Here is a 22,046-nt window from a genome sequence, read left to right on the forward strand (position 1 = left end):
ATTTGCATAAAATTCTAATTTAACTGTTTTTCTTGTAGCTACTGCTTCTGCTTCTTCTGCTTCTTCTGCTTCTTCTTCATCTTTTCTTGTTGGTATTAGTTTAGCTATATCTCGCTCAGCACGTTTTATGATGCAATTTATTTTATTTTCTCTTTGTGTGTTTCGAGCAATTTCTTGTTATTTTTCTTGCTAGAGAAAACCAAATTGCGAAAGAGAAACAATTTTCCATTATTTATTTTTGTTTGCTTCTTCTTCCAGTTGTGCTGCTTCTACTTCTTCTTCTTCTTTTGCTACAGCTGCCATTTTGTTGTTGTTATTGTTGTTGTTGTTGTGTTTTCCTTTGGCTGCCTTCGATTATTTCACTTGCTGCTTCCTCTTCTTATTGCTTTTGCCTTTGCTTTTGTTTGCTTTCAAGCAAACTTTGTCGATTGTTGTTATTCTTGTGCTCCCTATCTCCCTTCCTCCCCCTCCCTCTCCTCCTCTTCGAAGTTGTTGTTATCGTATCTGTGGCAACACATTATTTATATTTATATGTTTATTTTATAGTTTATTCATGCAAATTGCTATAAAAATTGCCTTTATTTTTACATTTTTGCCCGCTTCGTTTGGCTTTAAACCAATCGAAATTGACAGCCACGAGGGGGGCAGGAAGGAAGAGAAGGTGCAAGATTGTTGTGCACCTCAGCTGTGTGGCACGTTAAAAAAATCAATAAGTTTCCTCAACGTTTTCTTCTCCCTCTATCACTATCTCTTTCTCTCTCTCTTTCTGTTATTTTTTTAATTTCTTGTTCGTATGAATTATTTATAAAGCTGCCTTGAAGTCGAAACCCCCCCAAAAAAAGCATAAGCAACAATTTTTATTACCGCGCGCATTTCAAAACAAAAATATATAAAAAAGAAAAAAAATATCTGCATTTTTTATTATTAGCTGCTGGAATTTGAGAGCGCAAAGAGTTTTCCAGTTTTGCGCCAAACAATTTTCTTTAATGTTTTTTTTAGAAATCTAAAAAATGTTGCAGGCATTTTAAGCACACACACACACACACATAGATATAGATGGGGGCTTCACACACACAAAATATGCAAAATATTCAAATTTTGAAGTGAATTGGAATTTTAAGCAAATGAAATGTGTTTAGTGTGAGTTATTGAAGGGCGGCAGCGAAAACTTTTCAAAGGGTTGTTCTACGTCCAAAAAGGGGTTGTGACTATCATTTTTGGAATGAGGGTATTTCACATTAATGGGCGCGGAAGTTGGCTGAGGGGGAGGGAAAGGGGAGGGGAAGGGAGCAAACTGCTTAGTTGCCACGGCGACGACAGTTTTGTTTATTGTGTGAAGAGCGGAACTCAAGGCAGCTGCCCGCACTATCCAACTAAAAAGGTCCTAGGCAAAAAACACACACACAATATACGTGCCTCTCTATTCATATATGCAAAAGGTGGAAAGGTGGAAAGGTCTACGACATAAGAGAGTTTGGAGTGTGTTTTGTATGCATAATGGAACCAATTAAATTGTGCTTGGCAACTATTGAAACTTGTTTTGAAAGCATTCGACGTAATAATAATCGAGCCAACTAAATAAAACTGTCTGGCATGCAATTTGGCGCTAACAACATGATTGACAATTGGTTTTGGCAACTTCTTCTTCTTCTTCTTCTTCTTCTTTGGCCAAATTACACTTGAACAACTTTGCGTAATGTCATTAGAAAGCACATTAACATAGCCTTCACGATAATGAGCATAAAGTATTTGAACAAGGAACAAAGTAAATGGCTGCAAGATAATTTCATTTCTCAAGAGTTGATAAGAGAAAATATATATTATAAAAGATGAAAGAAATGGGCAGTTCATTAAACTGCTTATTGCCAGGAATATCTTTGGAACATTGTATAACTGAATTCTTATTATATTCTACAGACAACCAACTGAGTAAGAAGTATTTTATATATTTATTCACTGAGCTTTTTATCTGACTTAAAGCTCCGCTTACAAAGAACAGCTTCATTGGATTAAATAAATATGTGAATAAATATAATCTTTAATTATAACACAAATTAATACAACTAACTACATTTATTTTATTAACATAATATATATATGTTGGCTTATATTAGAAAAGCTTTTAATCTGCTTATAAGCTCTGCCTAATTTTATGAGTTTTTGATGAAGAAAGAGCTTTATTCAATTGCTTATTTCATTGATATAATTTGATCAAAGTATTAAGTAACTAAAAAAAATGATATTTCATGGTCAACTCACATAGCAAACTTACATAGTCAAGGACCTATTGATCTGCTTTTAATGGTAAGTTTCGCAGCTTAGCTTTAAGAATCTCTGATGAATAAAAAACCTTATTCTATTGCTAATTAAAAAGAAAATTTATATGATTTTTTTCATATTCTACCAATCAAGAAAACTTTCCCACTGCAAAGCTTAATTTTTTAATACATTAATTAGCGAGCTTTTAATGAGCTTTATGAATTTCATTAGGCTTGCCAACTTCAAGAGCTTGTGATAAAGCAAAAGCTTTGATCCAAAGCAAAACTTCATTGTTAGTTATTGTTCAATTAAAATAATGTAATTTAATGCGCTGTTGTAATAAATTTCATTAGAATTCAAGTTGCCACTTCATTAAATCTGAAAATGTAAAACAATATGCAGCCGAGTGAAGACTGCAGACTGGAGAAGCTGTCGATGTGGATGCTGTGAATGCTGCTGGTGATGTTGAGACTCAGTCAACGCCCCGAAACCAAAAGTGCAATGCAAATGTGCGGAAAATGCAAGCAAGCAAATAACAACAACACGTACTATAATGACAACAACAACAACAAGAAGGAGAAGGAAGAGGAGAAGGGGGGGGGGGGGGGGGGGAGAGAAAGGTGTGGAGCAACAACGTCAAGCGGAGCGCATTAAAAATTAAAAACGCTCAAAATTCATTTAATACAGGTTTCTGGTTTTTTTGCTTTTCCATACAGTTTGCTTTTGCCTCCAGAGTGCACGACAAAATCAACACACACACACACACACACGTGTACTTTACCAATACAAGCATAAAGTGCACATTACCGTCGCGTAAAATGTAAAGGAAGAAAACTACGAATATTTTTCGTATGCACGCCCAATTTAAAATTAATTGCCAGACACAAAAGAACAGCAATGATGATGATGACGATGATGATGATGATGGCGATGATGACGATGATTACGTTCAGATAATAATGATGTTGGTGGGGCAGGGCTGAAAATGTTGTTGCAGAAGGGCGTGCCCACAAATTCGTGCATGTGCGTGAGTAAATGTTTATGTGTGTGTGTTTCTTTGTGTAGGTGTTGCCATTGCACTATGGGGAGTTTCACTACTTTATCTGGCATTTTCAAAAAGTGTCAAAATTAGAAAAATTTGATGGTCAATGCATTAACATAACTTCAAACTTCTATGTCTGATATTCAAAATTTTAACTACTTAACAGTGCTTGTGAGTTTAACAGCTGTAAAGTCGAATGTTAAATTCGAAGGCGAATACGTTAGTCGGATTATGATTTATATCTTGATTACTTGTGGCATTTTTAAAAAGTGTCCCAATTCGAAAAATTTAATGGTCAATGCATTAACATAACATCAAACTGTTATGCCTCATACTTAAAACGTTAATACTTAACAGTTCATGTGATTATAACAGCTGTAAACTCCAATGTTAAATACGTAAGCAAATGCGACAGTCAGATTATGATTTATATCTTCACTACTTTATGTCGCATCTTTGAAAAGTGTATCAATTAGAAAAATTTAATGGTCAATATATTAACATAACATCAAACTGTTATGCCTCCTACGCAAAATGTTAACGCTTAACAATGCTGGTGAGTTTAACAGCTGTAAAGTCGAATGTGCTGAATATTATGTTTTATATATTCATTACTTTATCTGGTATTTTTAAAAAGTGTTCAAATTAGAAAAATTTAATGGTCAATGTATTAACATAACATTAAACTGTTATGCCTCATACTCAAAATGTTAACGCTTAACAGTGCTGGTGAGCTTAACAGCTGTAAAGTCGACTGTTAAACCCGAAAGCATATTCGGATTAGATTTTTATAGCTTGCCATCTAAAAATGAATTTTTCTATTACAATTTTTTCAAATTTGTAGGGCGTGTCGAATTTTAAAACATATTGTGGGCAAAATTTGATAAAATTAATGTTTATTATATAGACTCCTTAGGCATAAAGTACCCTAATACCAAAGGCTGTTTAAAAATTTATTTTAGTTTACTCATAATGTTAATTAATCACTTAAAGTGCAAAATTTGCCCATAGTACATAGTTGGCCCTGACTGTGCATTGGACTGTGTTGCATGCAGAAAATTAAAATTAATAATTTATATAATAAAACTGAGCGAAGACATCAACATCAACAGCAGCAGCAACATCATCAAAGCGAAACCAGCAAATAAATATATAAATTCATTAAATGAAAATCCCTTTTCACGTTGTTGCAGCATGTTGCATGTTCGATGCATAAAACAAACAAATTAAAAAATTATATTTCATAATTGAGAGCAGCAATTGTTGCAAAAGGCGCCAACAATTATGCGACAACAGCTGCAGAGTTCTCTCTCTCTCTTTCTCTGTTCGAAATTGGCCAGGAAATTGCAGCAAATTGTAGGGCTGGATATTTTGCACAAGCAATGGGCGTGGCATGTTTATCAGCACGCAAAGTCAATGCTCCCTTCTACACACAACAATGTAGCAAGTATTGTGTGGCATCCACACACAGTCGGTTACTTAGTGCCACAATTAACACCACGCAACAAAACCTAACAAGATTTTCTCCACTCCAACTCACTTTTTTTTATTCGTATTTGCAAAGCGAACAATTCGTGTGGAACGTGCAAAGATAGCACTAATTATAATACGTAATCGAGTTACAAAGAACGCGAAAGCAAAGTTATAAAAAAGCGCAGAGTGAAATCTAATAAGTTGGCTCTCTTTTGAAGCAAACTCTTTTGTGTTTTATAGATCGAGTCTTGTTAAAATATCAAATATTCTATTTTAATTACTAAGCCAATTAAAAGGTAAAATAATAACAACAGAATTTATGACTTATCTTTATTCATAAGCAACGATTTCTTTAGCTTAAGTGTAACTTTTTAGTGAACAATTTAATTTTGTTTCTGCATTTATATCATAATCTAAAATTTAGAACTCAATTCAGAATGCAACTTCTTAATGAACAATTTATTTGGCTTTCGAAATAATGTCATAATCTATAATTCCGCATTCAATTCAGAATGAAACTTTCTAATAAAGCGATGTATTTTGTTTCAAAAAATAAAGTTGTATATTTTAATGATGTTGAAATGAAATATGAAATTAACACCAAATAGTTTCGATATTAATTTCAACTGGAACTTTATGAAATTCATCTATCCATTCATATTCTATTATATGTTATTATTATCAATTATATTATTTGAATAATTTTGCGAATTACATATTAAAGACACACTTTTTGAGATTCACTTCTTTTCGTCAAGATATGTAAATTTTAACTTTTCATCCAAATTTTACTGCAGTTTTAGATTATATGATATTTATTAGGATTTTTTCATTTTTCCTGAAGAAAAATTTTATTTATTGCAATATATTTTGTTATAGTTGTTAAGCACAAATTACAATACAAAGATTATTTTTCTGAATCCGAATTGAATTTCGCAATATCAATTATCAAATTCTTTTATGACTAAATAAAATTTTTAAAGGTTTACATTTCTTACAACATCTTTTTCTCTTTCAATCCTATTGATTTGTGCCTTTAAAAGAAAATTGCCTGTTATCAATAGCCAATTAATCTAATCAGCTAATCTGCAGTTCAGCATAAACAATCTGTCATTTTGACTTTGGACTTTTCCCAAGCGTCTTTCACACGCTTCAGCTTCAACTTCAACTTCAGCTTCAGCTGCAGAGAGTTCTTCTATGTTAATAAGCTTGTCTCAGGCTCAAATGCTGAACGTATTGTTCCAACTTAAATAGATTTCTTGTCAAGTTTTCTTTTGCATTGCTTTTTTTTGTTGTCGCTGCTGTTGCTTATCGTTGTTGCTGTTGTTGTTGTTGCTGCTGTTTCTCCTTGTTGTTGTTGTTGGCGTTGCCTTTGCTGTTGTCGTTGCTGTTGCTGTTGCTGTTTACATTGGCCTGGCATAAAACAATCAGGCAAACCATCAACAATCAGCCAAGCGACTGTTGCACTTTTTTTTTGTTGTGCTGTTTGTTCTGTTTTACTCGATGTTGTTGTTGCTGTTGCAGCTGTTACTTGCAGGCAAAGTTGCCTCTTGTTGTTGCTGTTGTTGCTGGCCCAACCCAGGCAATAATAATAATAACAGCAACAGCAACAACTGCAACAACGTCGAACTTTAATTGCATAATTATGTGCAGTTTGCAATTTATCATTTTCATTTTTTTTTTTTGCAGTTTCTTGTCGTCCGTTGTTTTTGTGTTCTTCTCTCTTCTTCTGCTGTTCCTTTTGCGTTGTATTTCTTTTCGTTTCTTTTGGCTTTGCTTTTCATTTCGTTCCTTGTTACTTGTTGTTTTTACTCGCCTGTAATTTATGTGTTTGCTGTTGTTGTTTTTGTTGTTGCTTCACTTTTTTTGCTGTGCCATTTTTGCCAGCGATTGCAGCAGGAACTGCGATCGGGGGAGCTGCATTCGAATATGCGGGGGTGGAAGGGAGATGGCGAGACAACATGAAATTTAATGCAGCGCAAATATTGTGCATATATTTTTTGCACTCTTTTTTGTTGTTCCCGTTGCTGTTGTTTCTGCTGCTGTTTTCGATTTCTATACTCGGCAAGCAGAAGGACAAAAAGGGCATGATGATGGTGTGAGCCAACAGAATCAGCTTCTATTGAAAGATTTAACCGCGTTTAGCTTTCTGTCTGTCTGTCTGTTTGTCCATCTGTTTGAGGTGATATATCTCAGAGTCTTTCAATCTTAAGGTTGACATATTTGGTTGGAGCTCTAATATATTGTAGATGCTTTCTTTCGTTCGCACCATTCAATTTAAATTGAAATTAAACTAGGACCATTTACAAACAAACTTTTCAGATTGTAAAAATGACTATTTCACAAAGATCTGATGCTTCTTAATGCAATGCCACAGTAAACGTCGTCAACTTATTACAACTTTTCAGGTTGTAACATTGATTATTATAAAACTGTTTTTACTCAGTATTTCTTTTTTTTGTAAGTCATTAAAACATTTCAAATTAACACTATTTTTTTCACTACTTTTTGTATTACACTTTGATAATATTATTAAATATCATTCAATAAATTCTTCTCTTTCTTCTAGTCTAGTTAAAATTGTGTGGAAATTCTTTTTCTTTACTTTCGAAATAGAAATGAAACTTTTATAAATTCCATGAAGTATTTCAGGCAGCTTACGACAAAGCTGTGATAATATTCTTTTGAAAGGTATTTTTATGTGTTTTTGTTTCGAATTCTAATCAAATCTTTATGAATTTTACATAAATGAATACATTTCTATATATGATTATTATAAAGCATTTCTAGAAATTTGTTCTTTTAAGAAATAAGGTATTTAAATACTACTGTGTAGTATTGTATAGTATACTATATAAAATAGTAAAGTATAGTATAGTATAGTATAGTATAGTATAGTATAGTATAGTATAGTATAGTATAGTATATTATAGTACATTATAGTATATTATAGTACAGTATAGTATATTATATTTTATTTTTACTATTATTATTTACTATTTTACTATTTTTCCTCTACTCTTGATACCAGGTAACTCATAGCCAACCTTTCGCTTTCTTGTTTATGCTTTGTTGTTGTACACGCCCTTTAAACGTGATCTGTTGCCTAGCTCATTGTTTGTGTGTGTGTCTGTGTGTGTGAGGGCGTTCTGAATTCGCTTTATTAATTATAATTTATGTTTAATTCCTTTCGTGCTTATCGCAACGTTTCGAATCGCCCAAAAGTTCCATTTGCAGTGCAGCTGTTTACCCGCTTCTTGCTCTATCTACCACAATCCATCTCTCTCTCCGTCACTCTTTCCCTCTCTCTCACTCGCTTTGTTGTTTGTCAGTGGATAAGTTGCAGACTCTCGCGTGCGTGGGAAATCGCATTGCCAATCAAGCAATTAGCGAGTGCCATCAAATGTGCATTAGGCACCGAAGGCAGACAGGACAGCGCGAAGAAGAGAGAATGAGAGAGAGGGGGAGTGTTAAAGAGAGAGAGACAGAGATAACGCACATTCATGGCAGACTTATGTACACCAACAACAATATGAAGAAGAGCGTTGTGCTCATGCATTTGCAATGTGACAAAGTTCGAGGCATGTCTATGACCGTTTTGGCAGTTCAAAGTGGAAGATGCGGCTGCGGGGGGAGGCAGGGGGCAGGGGTTAAGAGCAGCAGCAGACGAAAGTGGAGTGGGACAGCAGCCAGACGACGTTTGCTGTGACATTGCATTAAGCAGCAGCAGATCTTTGGGAGGCTGCAGAGAAAGCAGATATAGAGAAGGAGAGAGAAAGCGAGAGCACAAAGAGAATGCGATAAAAGCGCAGAAAATATTGAAAAACAAAGAAAATTAGTTGCCAAGCATATGTGTGTGCAAAAAGTTGACTGCCAAAGACAACGAAGCAACAACAACAGACGGCAGACAGTAGACAACGGCGGGCGAACGCGTCGTATGAGCAATGCCAATGCAATGGCGCCGTTTTCATGTTTTAAGGGTTGAACTAATCACAGACAATGTGTGTGTGTGTGCGAATGTCTGTGTGTATGTGTGGTGTTTGTAGCTGCGCACACGAACAATGGCTTAGAGTCAATTCCCGAGGGTGTCGTGCAGCAGCAGCGAAAGGGGGGAGGGAAGAGGAGCAACCGGCAACAGCACTCAGCATTGAGTCAAATTGCAAATTGCAAATTGCCTGGCAAAATGCGAAGAGCAGCCGGCAACAACTCGAGCATCAAACTCAAGTTGAAGCCACGCACAAAAGTATGCTATGAAAAATTGCGCGCCAGCTTAAAGTGAAAACTTAAAGCAAAAGCAAAAGCAATCGAAACACACACACACACCAAATTGAAGAAGAAACAAAAACAAAAGAGAAATGAGAAAAGCACGAAAATGAAAATATAAATAAAAATACGTATAATAAAAATAGCTGAACGCGAACGGAAACAACCCCCGAGAGCGCACTTAATGCATGCCAAAATTAAAGCGACTCCACAACGAGACGACCGCCCACCACCCACGCCCCCTTCCTTCCACATACACACACAGACAGATATGTATGTATGTATGTGTATGCTTGTATTTATTGTATGTGCTTGTGCTTGTTTATATAAGGCATTATAGACGCGCATTTCGTATGCCAGGAGCTGGGGGTGGCAATTGAAAAGCTTTACGGCTGCCATCGCCAACTCCGACGTCGCCGTCGCCGTCGTCGTCGTCGCCGTCGTCGTCGTCGTCGCTTTTTCTTGCTTACTTTTTTTCGCTCAACAGACTCAGACTCGAAGCGAGTGCAACTCCAAAAGTATGCACAGCTGGTTAAAATAATGTGAATGCCAACTCTATTTGTTTTGAAAGAAACTAACTTTCATGCATTAAATTGTTCGAATATATAGTTAAGTTTGTCCACTACTTTTATTATATATAATTGTGAAATTTTCAAATATTTATATAAACTTCATTTAATAACAAATAAGTAAATAAGTAAAGTGCATAATACTTAAGTCCAAACCTCGAAAATTGAAACTTCAATATAAGATTCTTCATTCTAAATACGCTCATGCTGTTCGTTTTTCTTATTCCCTTGTGACTAATGTAATCAATTATTATATTATCGAAAATTGTTTTAAGGCATGACAACTTAGATTGGGTTTTTTTCCCATTTTTTGTAGAACCTTTCACATTCAACATAATCGCTAAATGAAACTTTTTTTGAGATTACTTTTCTCTGCCAGTCGTTTTAATATATTTGTTTTAGTTTAACATCGTTTTCGTTCCAATACAATGTTAATGGGATACAAAAGTTTCTTTGATTCGTTGATTTATTTTTAATTGTTATTTGCGCTTTATTGCTGTAATGGTTCAACTATTTAATAAATCAAAGTTTAAGAAAAAAATTGTTTTTATTCTTTTGCTTCTTTCATAAAAGATAAATTGTTTCTAAGGGAATTTGTATTTTGTTTTAGCTTGATTTCATTTCAAAAGTGTTATAGATTTATAGCATTCCGTTAACCGATTTATAATATTATATGTTCATATTATTTATTATTCATATTGTTATACTACTACATATTACATTACATATTATATATTACAATTGTTTATTGCAATGAGATGAGCTAGACCGACTAAGGCCTTCATATTATATATAAGCTTTCATAAGGCATGTAAAATATTTTTTATATTATACAAGAAAAAAATTTGTAAATTTTATATTAATTCAAAATATCATAATTATATAAATTTGCTATTTTAAGTAAACCCATAAATTTCAACTTTATATTTTGCTTGATAAACAGTTTGTAAGAAAGCTCTTTCAAAAAAGTTTACTCATAAAGCAGCCCTCGTTTGATGTGCTATATAGACAACATGGCATATACTTATATATGTATGTAGCTGTCTGTATGTGTGTAAGTGTGTGTGTGTGTAAGGCATGCACATTTATCAAGTGTATGTGTATGTGGATGTACATACACACATACCTACAAACATATAGACGTTTGCTGAAGTTGCTGAAGCTATATGGGAGCGCAAAGCAAGCAACAAAAACAACAGCTGAGAACAGTTGAATGTGTGTGTGTGTGTGTTGGTGTGTATATGGGAGTGTGTGTGGGGGTTGGGGCTGCTTTGGGGGTTGCTCGAGCTGCTTGTTGGGGGCACGTAAGACAAGGCAAGAGCAAGACAGCGAGAGAGTGAGCAAATGGCTGGAGCAGCGAGAGAGAAAGCGAGAGAGGGAGAGTGAGCAAGCACCAGAAGAAGAGAGACAGCATGATTGAGAGAGAGAGAGTGGGGTAGAGAGAGCGATGGCAGAGAGGGGGCAGAGGAGGAGGCGAGGGCAGTAAATAAAAAAAAACAAGTACACAAGAAATTAACGAGCAAACGATTTTTATGGCAGCATTTTGTGCCTTAAAGCGCTTAATGCGCTTTATAGCTGCGTGTGTGTGTGTGTGTCAGTGTGTGTGTGGAGCATGTGTGTGTGTGTGTTAGTTGAAAAATGTTTTAAAAATGACATGCTTCGAAAGTTTAAGCAATTTATGTTCATTTTAAATTGAATTTCAAATTTATTGCTGCAATTTTGTCTGCTTCGAGAGTGTGTGTGTGCGTGTGTGTGTGTGTGTGTGCAGGAAGCGGAAGTGCTTGGCTTTTGTTTAAGTCTGTGTATGCGTAAAGTTGTAAATTTTATTGTTTGCTGCCGTTGCTGCTGCTGTTGCAAGAAGAATTAATTACGCACACAGCAAAAAAACGAGAATGAAAAAAGGTCGAAGTAGAAAATCGTTAGTCTTAAATTGAATTTAAATGTCAAATGCAGGCAAATTGATTTAATAAACGAAAAAACAGTCCGAAAACAACCGAAAAGAAGCCTGTTGAACTCGAGGTCAATCAACTTGCTAGGAAAATGCGTAAACAATTTTTGCAAGAGAGCAAAAAAAACCCTTGGCAGCTGCTTTATTTTGGGGATTGCCCCTTCAGACGTGGCCCAGACGCTTCTCTGTCTGTCTGTTGCCGCTGTCTAAGCCGGTCAGCAGGAAGAAAAAACTTTTCGCCAAAGGACATGCAAATTGCAGGTCCTTGACTTCTCAGCAAAAGCAGCAACAGTTGCTAAGGCGGCAGACGAAATGAAAGGCAACAAAAGGCAGAAAAAAGCGAAAAAAAACCGAACTTGGAAAAAGGTTGACGACATTTGGCAGCCCGAAAAAGGATACAAGGATACAAATAACAAATAACAACATGAAGCCGCAGCAAGTCCTTTTCAATAGCCCAAGGATATTTGCGCACAATATGCTTTACTTCCCCATCCCGCTCTCTCACTGTTGCTGCTGTGGCAACACAAAAGGGTCAAGTGCGTGCGCGTGCCACAAGCAAAAGCAGCAGCAAAAGCAGAAGCAGAAGGGTTAAGCTGACGCCCCGGACACGGACATAATGAAGCGCAATGACCTTTTTTTTTGCTGTTGCTGTTTGCTACTTATTATTAGCCGCCTCTTTTTTTTGGTTGTATTTATTTTTCGCCTGACCTTGGCCCAGTGCGACAACCTTGAAAGCAAGGCCCAAAAAAAAAGCGCAGCCTTGACATTGACATGTTGCCCTCTCCGCCTTTTTGCTCAGATTTCAATTGGTTGTGCCTCGGGGACTGCGTCGAAAGACAGCAGCTGTTGCCTGGCTTTGGCTTTGGCGGTTGTTCATTGTTCAGCTTAAGTGCCACAGATCGCAGTCTTTTGCTTTCATAAAAATCAACCACAACCAACAACTTGTCGACTCACGTGCTGCGTGTGCCAAAAGTCTGCTACTGGCAACTGGCAAACTGGCAATTGCGCCTCGTCTCGATTACGTTTCGGTTTGGGACATCACAAGTGTTGCCAAGTTGCCATGTTGCTGCCGCTGCTGCTGTTGGACGACAAATTGTCTGTTGCCAGTTGCCCCATTGACTGCCTGTTGCTTGCTTGCCTGCCTTGTGTCTGGCCTGGCCCGTGGCTCTGTTTTTTACGAGCCGCATGTAAGCTCTTTGGGTATCATTGCCAACGCCAGCACCACAGTCAGAGTCAGACTCAGAGTCAGCGTCAGACTCAAAGTCAGAGGCAGAGACAGCGACCACAGTCAGCTGCAGCTCTCACGTAGGAGTCGCCGCCTGTCGTCGTCGTCGTCGTCGTCGTCGTCGTTGCAATCACAGAGTCTTTTGCCGCTGCCTGTCACGGTTGGTGGCAGTCTCTCCTTAGCAAAGTAGTTTGCTGCTGCCTCGTTGACTGCCACTGAGGTAGCCACTGAGGCGCCGCCGTCGACAATAAGCTGCTGCTGCTGCCCTCCTTTTTTTTATACCCGCTACTAATAGAAGGAAGAAGGGTATTATAACTTTGTGGATGTGTAACAGGCAGAAGGAGACATTTCCGACCATATAAAGTATTTACATTCTTGATCAGCATCAAAAGTCAAAAGCTTAAAATTTGTTTAGTATTTTTTTGGTATATTCAATTGGTATATTCTTTACTTCATAGTATATTTTGAATGTATTACTATGTTAGTATTTTTTATATTTTTAGTATTTTTTCGGGTATATTAATATGGTATTTTTTCGGGTATATTAATATTCTTTACTTCATAGAATATTTTGAAAATATTACTATGTTGATATACCAAATGTAGCATTAGTTATATTTTTATAGTTACATTTTTATTAGTTATATTTTATGGTTTGTACTCTTTGGTATATTTTGGATATAGTACTATATTGTTATACCAATAATCCCTTTGGTGTATATTCTATATAAATATACCAAATAATGTTGTTGGTATATATACTATATATATAAATATACCATATATAGACTTCGGTATATTTATAGTATTTTTGCGACAAATTAATTTGGTATATTTTTGTACTATATGATATATTTTAAATCTAGTACTATATTAATATGCCAAATATAGTCTTTGGTTATATACCAATCTCTAATATATCAATATACCAGATAATGCCTTTGGTATATATGTATACTATATCAATTTACCAAATACAACCTTTGTTGTATTTGTTTAGTATTTTTGCGGTATATTAATTCGGTATGTTTTGTAATCTTTGGTATATTTTTAGTATTTTTGAGGTATATAAATTCAGAATATTTTGTAGTCTATGTTATATATTGAATACAGTACTTTATCAATATACCAAGCAAAGCCTTTGATCAATTTTTAGTATTTTTGTGTTATAATAATTTAGTATATTTTAAAATTAATACCAAAATGTGTAGCAAGTATCTCTCAGTCGAGCACACTCGACTGCAGCTTTCTTACTTGGTTTTTTATACGCGTTTTTTGTGTGTGTTTTGAGTGATGGCCAAGGTGTGGCCAAGAGTCGCGGACATGCTTTGACATTGTGTGGCCAAAGCAGAGGCCTCCGCCTCTGTCTCAGCTGAAGCCAAAGTCTGTCCTGCAACCCGTTGAGCGGCTTTTGAGCGGCGCCTAATTAGACGTTAAGTGCAGTGTGCGGCTGCCATTCAACTTTAACGAAAAGCCGCACTCTGGCGGTGGCAAGTGGCAAGTGGCAAGTGGCAACCGGCTAGTGGCGCCTCGGGGCGCCGACCAACTCTCTGCTGCTTTTGTTCGTGTCCAAACATTGTGACAGCTGATTGCATCGCCGGGGCATGCCACTGCAGCTGCCCCTCCTCTCTTCCCGTTTTGTGTGTGTGTGTGTGTTGACTAATTGCCGCCAACGACGCGTCGTTGCGCAAACGTTGCACGTTGCTTTTTTGATACGGCAAAAAACTCACTTCATTTGCAATGTCGGACAGCCAGGCAAACGCGTGGGCGTGGGTGTTGCAGCCGTAGCAGCAGCAAAAAATGCACAGCACGCCACGCAAAAATATGCCACAGCTTACACTGTGCAACACACCAAAAAAAGGAGAGTTGCAAAAACAAGGAAGCTGAATAAAGTGTGGGATTCCAGTGAGAAGAGAAGCATTGCTGCATTTATTAAATAGATTTATATAGCAGTGGATTAAGTATAAACTTGGGACTATTTAAATTTAAATAGTTGTCTAAATTACCATTTAAATTAAGAGCAGATTTGATGTAAGAATTAGATAGCAACGGTGTAATACTTAGAACTAATTGATATATTCGGATAATAAAGGTGATTTGGAAGGTTTTTGTAAATTATTTTATCTCTAAGATGAAGTGAAGAATTTTTAATTCCGCTCCAGCAAAACGACAAAAATTTTGCACGCTTTGGTTTATTTTGATTGAACTATTAAAAACATAGCTTTTTTGGTATATTTTCTAATATTTTTCGGTATATTCCAATTAAGAGTTTAGTATTTTTTGGTATATTTCGAATGTAGAACTATACCAATATATCAAAACATAGCGTTCGATATATTTTCAGTATTTTGCGGAATATTCAAATTCAGTATATTTTCGGTATATTTCGAATGCAGTACTATTTCAATATACTAAGCATCGTTTTTGATGATTTTAGTATTTTTACAGTATATTCGAATGTATTTTTTGACATGTTTTGGTATACTAGTATATCAATATACCAAAAAGCTATATTTTGGCATATTTGTAGTATTTTTGCGGCTTATTAATTTGGTATATTTTAATAAATCAACAAATGTTCTTTTATTTCTATTCGTTTGCCAAAAGAAGAATCTTTGATCATTGTTAAAGCGCTTAATTGCTGTGTGGCTTGTGTAGTAAAGTGTTTTGCTGGCGTGCCGCGGATGACCATTAAGAGGGAGCAGAACCTATGCAAAGCACTCGCAGTGGCAGTCGCAGTCGCGAATGTTTTGTGTGTGTGGCTGGCACATGGAGTTGGAACGCGAATTGCAGATTGCATGACGCGATGCGATGCGATGCGAAGCGGCAACAAGTTGCAGTTGGCGACGCGGACAGCGATTGGCCATGGCAATGCCAAAGCGAGTGGCAAAAGTCAAAGAGGGAGATGGAGAGGGGGGTTGGAGGCAGCCTCTGGGGCAACAAAAGGCCGCGGTGGCCGCCACCGACACCGACACGGACACCGAAGCGAACAAACGGACAAGCACACACAAATGGTTGGGAGTGAAGCTTTGCCAAAAATGCTTGCAACATGGGAACAGGAACAACATGCAAACAACATGGAATTCAGCCGGCAGCTGACGCGTTGCCACGGTTTGGATTGCACTTGCGATTTGTGTAGGTGTCAGCGGAGTGTGGCAGCCACGTTTTGTGGCATTGTCCTTGCCCCTGTTGCCTGTTTTTTTTCGTTTCGTTTGGTTTGGGCGATAAAGGTCACGAGCTGCCAAACGCCAGGCGACCTGAATATTTCGGTAGCCAAAAAAGGCAGCAACTGTTGGCAGCTGTTGTCGGTTGCTGCTGTTGTTGGTTGCTAGTTGCTGGTTGTTGGTCACTGGGACATGGCATGGCATGAAACTTCGGTTCACTTTCACCAAAAACGGCAGCCAACAAAAGGCTGTGCGGCAACAACATGGACTAACTTTGCAACTGTTGCCGGAAAACAGGCAGCAGCAACAGTTGCAGCGGTGGCATACTAAATGCCAACGGCAGCAGCAGCAGCCAAAGCGAAGAACGAGAACTGAAGTCAAGAGCGAGGCAAAGCAAGGCAAAGAACAAGGAGACGAGTTGCAAGTGTGTTGAAGACGTGAAGCAGACCAACGGCTGCTCAACCGCAGCAAAACTTAAAGAAGCAGCGGCTGCTGTTGCCACTGCCACTGCCACAGTTGTTGCCGCTGTTCAATGTCAAGCGTGGCAACGTTAGAGGCACGCAGCCAGTTGATGCCACAGCAGACAGCAGCAGACGGAGCCCAAGGAATACGAGTGGCGACTTGTTGCACGTTCCCCCGTTTTATGAAGCAACGTGATTTGGCTAAGGAAGTGGCAAGTGGCAAGTTGCTCTGGCTGTTGCTCTGGCTGCTGCTCTGGCTGTTGCTTGTCGTCTGCGTTTTTATGGGCTTGCCAGAGGAATGTCAAGTGAGTATGTGTATTCCACAGCGGGGCGCAGTCTGCGTGTGGCATGTATGTTTGTGTGTGTGTGTGTGTGGCAGCAATGACGACATAATCAACGCTTCATTGACGGGGCAACCAGCTTACGAGTTGTGGACATAAACACAGCTGTTGCCACAAGACAAATCGTCAGATTAAACGTCAGACTGTGGCATGCCACCAGCCACAGCGCTAGGAGAGTTGTTGCCAAGGACACAGCACAGCACACACAATGTGGCAATGTGGCATGGCAAATGCGCGTCTCTCTCTGTGCTCTGTGCTCTGTGAATGACTCTTCAGTTTTGCTCAACTTTTTATGACCCAAAACACCGTGAGGTGTCTTCTGATTTTCGGGGTGGCAACTTAAGAACTGACAACCAAACATCGACATCGACATCGTCAACCGACACCGTTCTCAAGTTGCGTGCCACAGTTCGTGGCAAAACTTAAGCGCAAAGTTTTCGGCATCCCTGACTTGAGCAGCTCCCGTTGACAGTCGAAAATGAAGGCAACTAAAAAGGACTATCAATAGTTGCCTTTCCCTTTTTTCTATGACGTTTATAAATTTAAATTTTGTTACTTGAAATTAAATTTATATTCTAATTTATTCTTTATAATTATAATGAATTATGTATAATTTATGTGTATTTAAAGCATTCCTACACGATTCATTCAGAAGTAGGAATAGCACTTCTAACGAATAGTTAGGAATATTCTATCCCAACTATTGTATCTAAGTTTTGGTGCTTTTTCCATTCATAATATTGATATTCCTATTCCTCATGGTTCTTTTCATCTAATGTAAATATAAAATCATCAATATCCATAATTGATTCCTTGTTGCCTTCCGTAGTTTATGTAGAAATATATTTACTAATGTTAATAAATATAATTTCATAATTGTCTGAAGCTCTTAGTAACTCTGGCTATCTCATCATTGTAAAAGGAAGTGTATTCCTTATTACAATCAATATAATAATAATAATTTCATAATTGTATTTGCTATTCCCTTAATCAATTATACAACTGCTGTTATTTCTTCATAATCTAATAAAAAAAACTTGATTCAGTTATTTGCGTCTAATGCATACATCAAGTCTTTAAAATCAAATGATTGCTTTCAGTACTTTTATCCACAGAGATCTATCATTACCATAACGTTCATAACATTCTCCTTCTCAAATTTCAACATTTCATTGCCTGTTATCAAAATATTTATTATTATTTGTATTCTATTAAACTAAAACTCACAAACTATTTATTACTATTTATTCACTATTCAATGAAAGCTTTGGCTCTCTTTCTCTTATTATCTACTTGATTTTTCTCTAAATTTCTTTAGATTGTATTAAATATGTGTTTTATATTTGTGATGCAGAGCTATGTTGTAAATCAATATTTTATAATTATGCGGAAACCTAACTTAAATAAATTTATATAGCAAATATTCTGCTATTTTTTCTCATACATTATTTCAGTTCACTCTTTTTAAAGTTATTCATTTGACGTTTGTTTTAAGTATGTGCTTTCATTGAAGTCATCATTATTAAATAGTCTAATTTTAAAGACCCTTTTGAAGGCCATAAATTGACTTCATTTAATGCTGCCACATTTAGCTGGCGTTGTGAATGATCTGGGTAATGTTTAATATGAAGGACATCCGCAGTCAAGTGGAGCAATGACAACATAATCGCAGTCTAATTGACTGCGCGCCTTGGTCGAAAAAGGGACACAAAGCTGCGGGATCTATGACTGAGAGTGTGTTAATGTGTGTGTATGTGTGTGAGTGTTGGGTTATGACGTCGCAAACTGTGTGAATGACTATTAAATTAGAGAACTTTTTACGAGGCAAACGCGACCTTGAAAGCAAAAGGGAAGCCCAGCAGACAGCCAGACAGCGAGACAGCGAGACAGCGAAAGAGAGACCGTCGGCAGGCAGTCAATGAAAGTTGCGTGTCAAGCCCATGGGTAAGGTCAAAGCCAAAGCCAATGTCAGCCTCTGTCTAGCAATGGCAGAGCTAGTCAATGTGGAAATCCCATTCGCAGTCCCCGTCTGTCCGTTGAATCCCCAACTGGCAAAGGCAGCTCGACCCTCGCCTCGACAAACAATGCTCGTAAGTAGCTCTAGCTATGGGTCTGACTCTGACTCGGTGACTGGCTTTGGGTCTCTGTCTCTGTCTCTGACTGCGTCTGCTGCCTTTTGTGTCTGGCTCTTTGCTACGTGCGGCATGTGGCGACTCGACTCTCTACGACTAGAGTGCTTCAGTGGCCGCCTTTGGGAGCATAACTTTGTCTGCCCTTTTTTCACTTCGTTTTTTTTTCTTTGCTTTGCTTTGCTCCCCTCACTCTCTCTCTCTCTCTCTCTTTGAAGCTGATGCTGTACAAAATGGTGACCCCAAAATGCTCTGTGAGTTTTGCTACGTGCCCCGCGTGGTGGATGGATTATGTTGCCGTTGCTGTTGCCTTTAGCAACTCGTCTCGTGTTGCAAACAGTAAGAGAGGAAGCCGCTGCCGTCGATGGCCATTTGCCTGCGCAAACAATGCGGATGCCCCAGCGTGATGACGTGGAAAATGTTTTGCCGGGCATGTGGCACATGCCGCGAAAGCCATTCAAACTGGCAAACTGAGTCAGCAAGGGGATTGGGACTCAAACTGAGACTGAGACTCAGACTGCGACCGCAGACAAACTGTCTACCGTTTTGTGCCGCGTGACTTAATTAGCTTGCTCGACTACCAGTTGTGACCATGGCCTGGCGTAATAAAGTCAAGTAGCTGAAGGCGTTAACAGCCAGTTACGTTGGGGAAAATTGTATGGAGAGTGAACGAACGAATGAATGAACGCCTGCCTGCCTGGCTTGGCTGCACTTACCCCAGTTGTTGGTGTTCCATTGCCAGCGGCAACTGCGGTGGCATTCGCGGTGGCATTGGCGCCACTTGACTTGCCCTTGCCGCGTCCACGCTTCGCATCTGGACGAACGGGTTGGCCGTCGGCACCATAAATGATCTGCAAAAGACGCAATTGTGGTAAGTTATTATAAGTCTTTATATTCAGTTTACACAGAGAGCTTAAGGAGTGGCAAAGTGTAAAATTTTAAAAGATATTTAAACGTAAACTTAATTTTATTTAACTTTAAGCAACAACGCCTAATAAATGACCCAAAATTGGAAAACAAAATATATAAATCCTCTAATTTGCAACTTGTGGCATTTCAATTTTTGGCTCAGTTTCAAGTACTTATTTACTATAATTTATAGACGCATTAAAATATTGTTATTAATTTAAAATACTATTAAAAATTCTTTGAAATTTAGCTGTTATATTGTTATAAATTTAAAATGATATTAAAATATCTTTAAAAAGTAGCTGCTGCATAAATTATTTAAACATTAACATAAACTTGGCGCGTCGCCAAATTTGAATTCAACACAAAATTAGCGCGCTCTTGTTTTAGCAAAGACACAACCCAGCAGTAAACTGAAGCTGTTAACAGCAGCCATAAAGCAGTTGCATTAAGAGCTAAGCTGAGACACACGCTGTTAATAACAGAGCTGCAGTGCACATCAGAATTGTGCAGGCAAGCAGAGCACAACTTAGGATAGAGCAAGCAGTTCGAGTAGAGTCCTCGAAAGTAGTGCACCCAAGCAGTGTACGCCAAGTAAATGAAAGCAGTGCATTAAGCGCGTTTTGCTAGCGATTTTGTAAAACTGCTTGCCAGGCAGAAGCTGCGTTGTTTGCTCGACCTTCTCTAAGAGTTGAAATTCATTTTTAAATAAAATGTGATATCAACTAAAGATTCATTACAAACGTGTAAAATTTCCTTAATATTTCCTATATAATATGTTACATAACTGTACGCATTTTGCTGTATTTTCAGCCACTTTCAGTACTCGAAAGTCAATGAACTTTCTCCAAAACAGCTTCCCACCCAAAAAATTAGATGCTGCAACTGGGAATTCGAGGGCTGCTTGTAAGATGAGCCATTGATAATTCCAATAAGCATGACAAATGCTGCAATGCAAAGACTTATATGTCGGATGGATGACTATAAAACCCAACTCGGCAAACTATTTCCGGCGAAAGAACTCATAAATATAATTCTGAGAGCGTCTGAGACGCGGCTGTGTCTTAAAGTGCTCCTACGCCTGCTCTCCTGAGAAGAGAAGGAGAGGGCCATTAAGGCAAAGTGCGATAGGCTGGGAACGAAGCGCGCAACGGTAAACGGAAAATTGAAAATCCAAAATGTGAGAAGGGGAAGTGCAGCATGTGTGTTGTGTGTTGTTGTGTGAATGCGCAGGCGCGGCGACCTGTCCAAAAATAGAAGCAGCAGACGGAGATGGAGATGGAGACACGACATATGGATGCAGACGAGCGCCAACTGTAGACTGAGCAGAGAGAGGAGAGGAGGGAGAGAAGGGGAAGCGTATGTTATGTGGAAATGGCTTCGCAGGAGTGCTGCTGGAATGTCTCTACGGATCGGGGGGTTTTTGAGTGACAGACGGCTGTGCCTTAACGGTAAATAAGCAACGCCAACGGCAGATGCAAAGATGCAAGATTGAAGATTGAAGACTGTGGCAACATTTACAATGTTGGCACGCGCAGGCGCACATACACACACACAGACACATCATTAACAGAGGCAGCACATGTTGTTGCAAGACTCTTCCTCAAGGGCTGCGCCATCGCGATCGCATTCAACATCCACTTTTAGCAGCAGTTGTCATTTCGGAAGCAATTATTTTAATGCAAGCTGCAAGCGTGCCATGCCTCCCAGCCTCAGCCTCAGCCTCAGTCTCAACCTCAGTCTTAGTCACAGACGCAGACGCAGTTGCTGTTGCAGTTGCAGTTGTTGTTGGAGTCGCCCCCCCAAAATGACAACGACGACGACATCTTGTCGATGTCACATGAGCATGCGCTTGGGACTTTTGTCGACTGCGAACAGGAGCTGACAAAAACAAAAAAAAGCTGGAGTTGGGGGGCCGCAATTTTCAATCTAAAATTAGTCAAGCCTCGAGTTTTTCAGAGGTGATTTGAAGTGAAGTCTACGCCACGAAATTGATATGCTTTCCCCATTGCCACTGAGTACAGTTGTGTCGAAAAGCATCGAGAAGCAAGCTCAGTAGCAATTAAACAACAGCATTGAAGACACCTCAAAGAGACAGCGAGAAGTCAGAGTGAATTTTGGAATCGATGCACAAATGGAAAAGAAGTGAAGTTGCAATTGATTTATATAGAAAGGAAATTTCCTTGAACTGTTTTAAGCTACGAAATTTGGTTTTTTTGTAAAGTATTTGGCATAAAAAAAGGAAACGCTTGACATGTAGCAG

The 22,046-nt window shown here is 38.2% G+C and overlaps 1 protein-coding gene across 1 annotated transcript in view; it reads right to left on the reverse strand.

The window, feature by feature from the left end:
- The window catches only part of LOC133842411 (methylcytosine dioxygenase TET), a 145,142-nt gene that overhangs the window by 82,966 nt on the left and 40,130 nt on the right, over window positions 1–22,046 (reverse strand). Inside the window, 1 exon segment of the mRNA XM_062275481.1 lies at window positions 19,591–19,725. Coding sequence (XP_062131465.1) covers window positions 19,591–19,725 — 135 coding nt within the window.

Source organism: Drosophila sulfurigaster, chromosome 3, assembly GCF_023558435.1.
Source record: "Drosophila sulfurigaster albostrigata strain 15112-1811.04 chromosome 3, ASM2355843v2, whole genome shotgun sequence".
NCBI lineage: Eukaryota > Metazoa > Arthropoda > Insecta > Diptera > Drosophilidae > Drosophila > Drosophila sulfurigaster.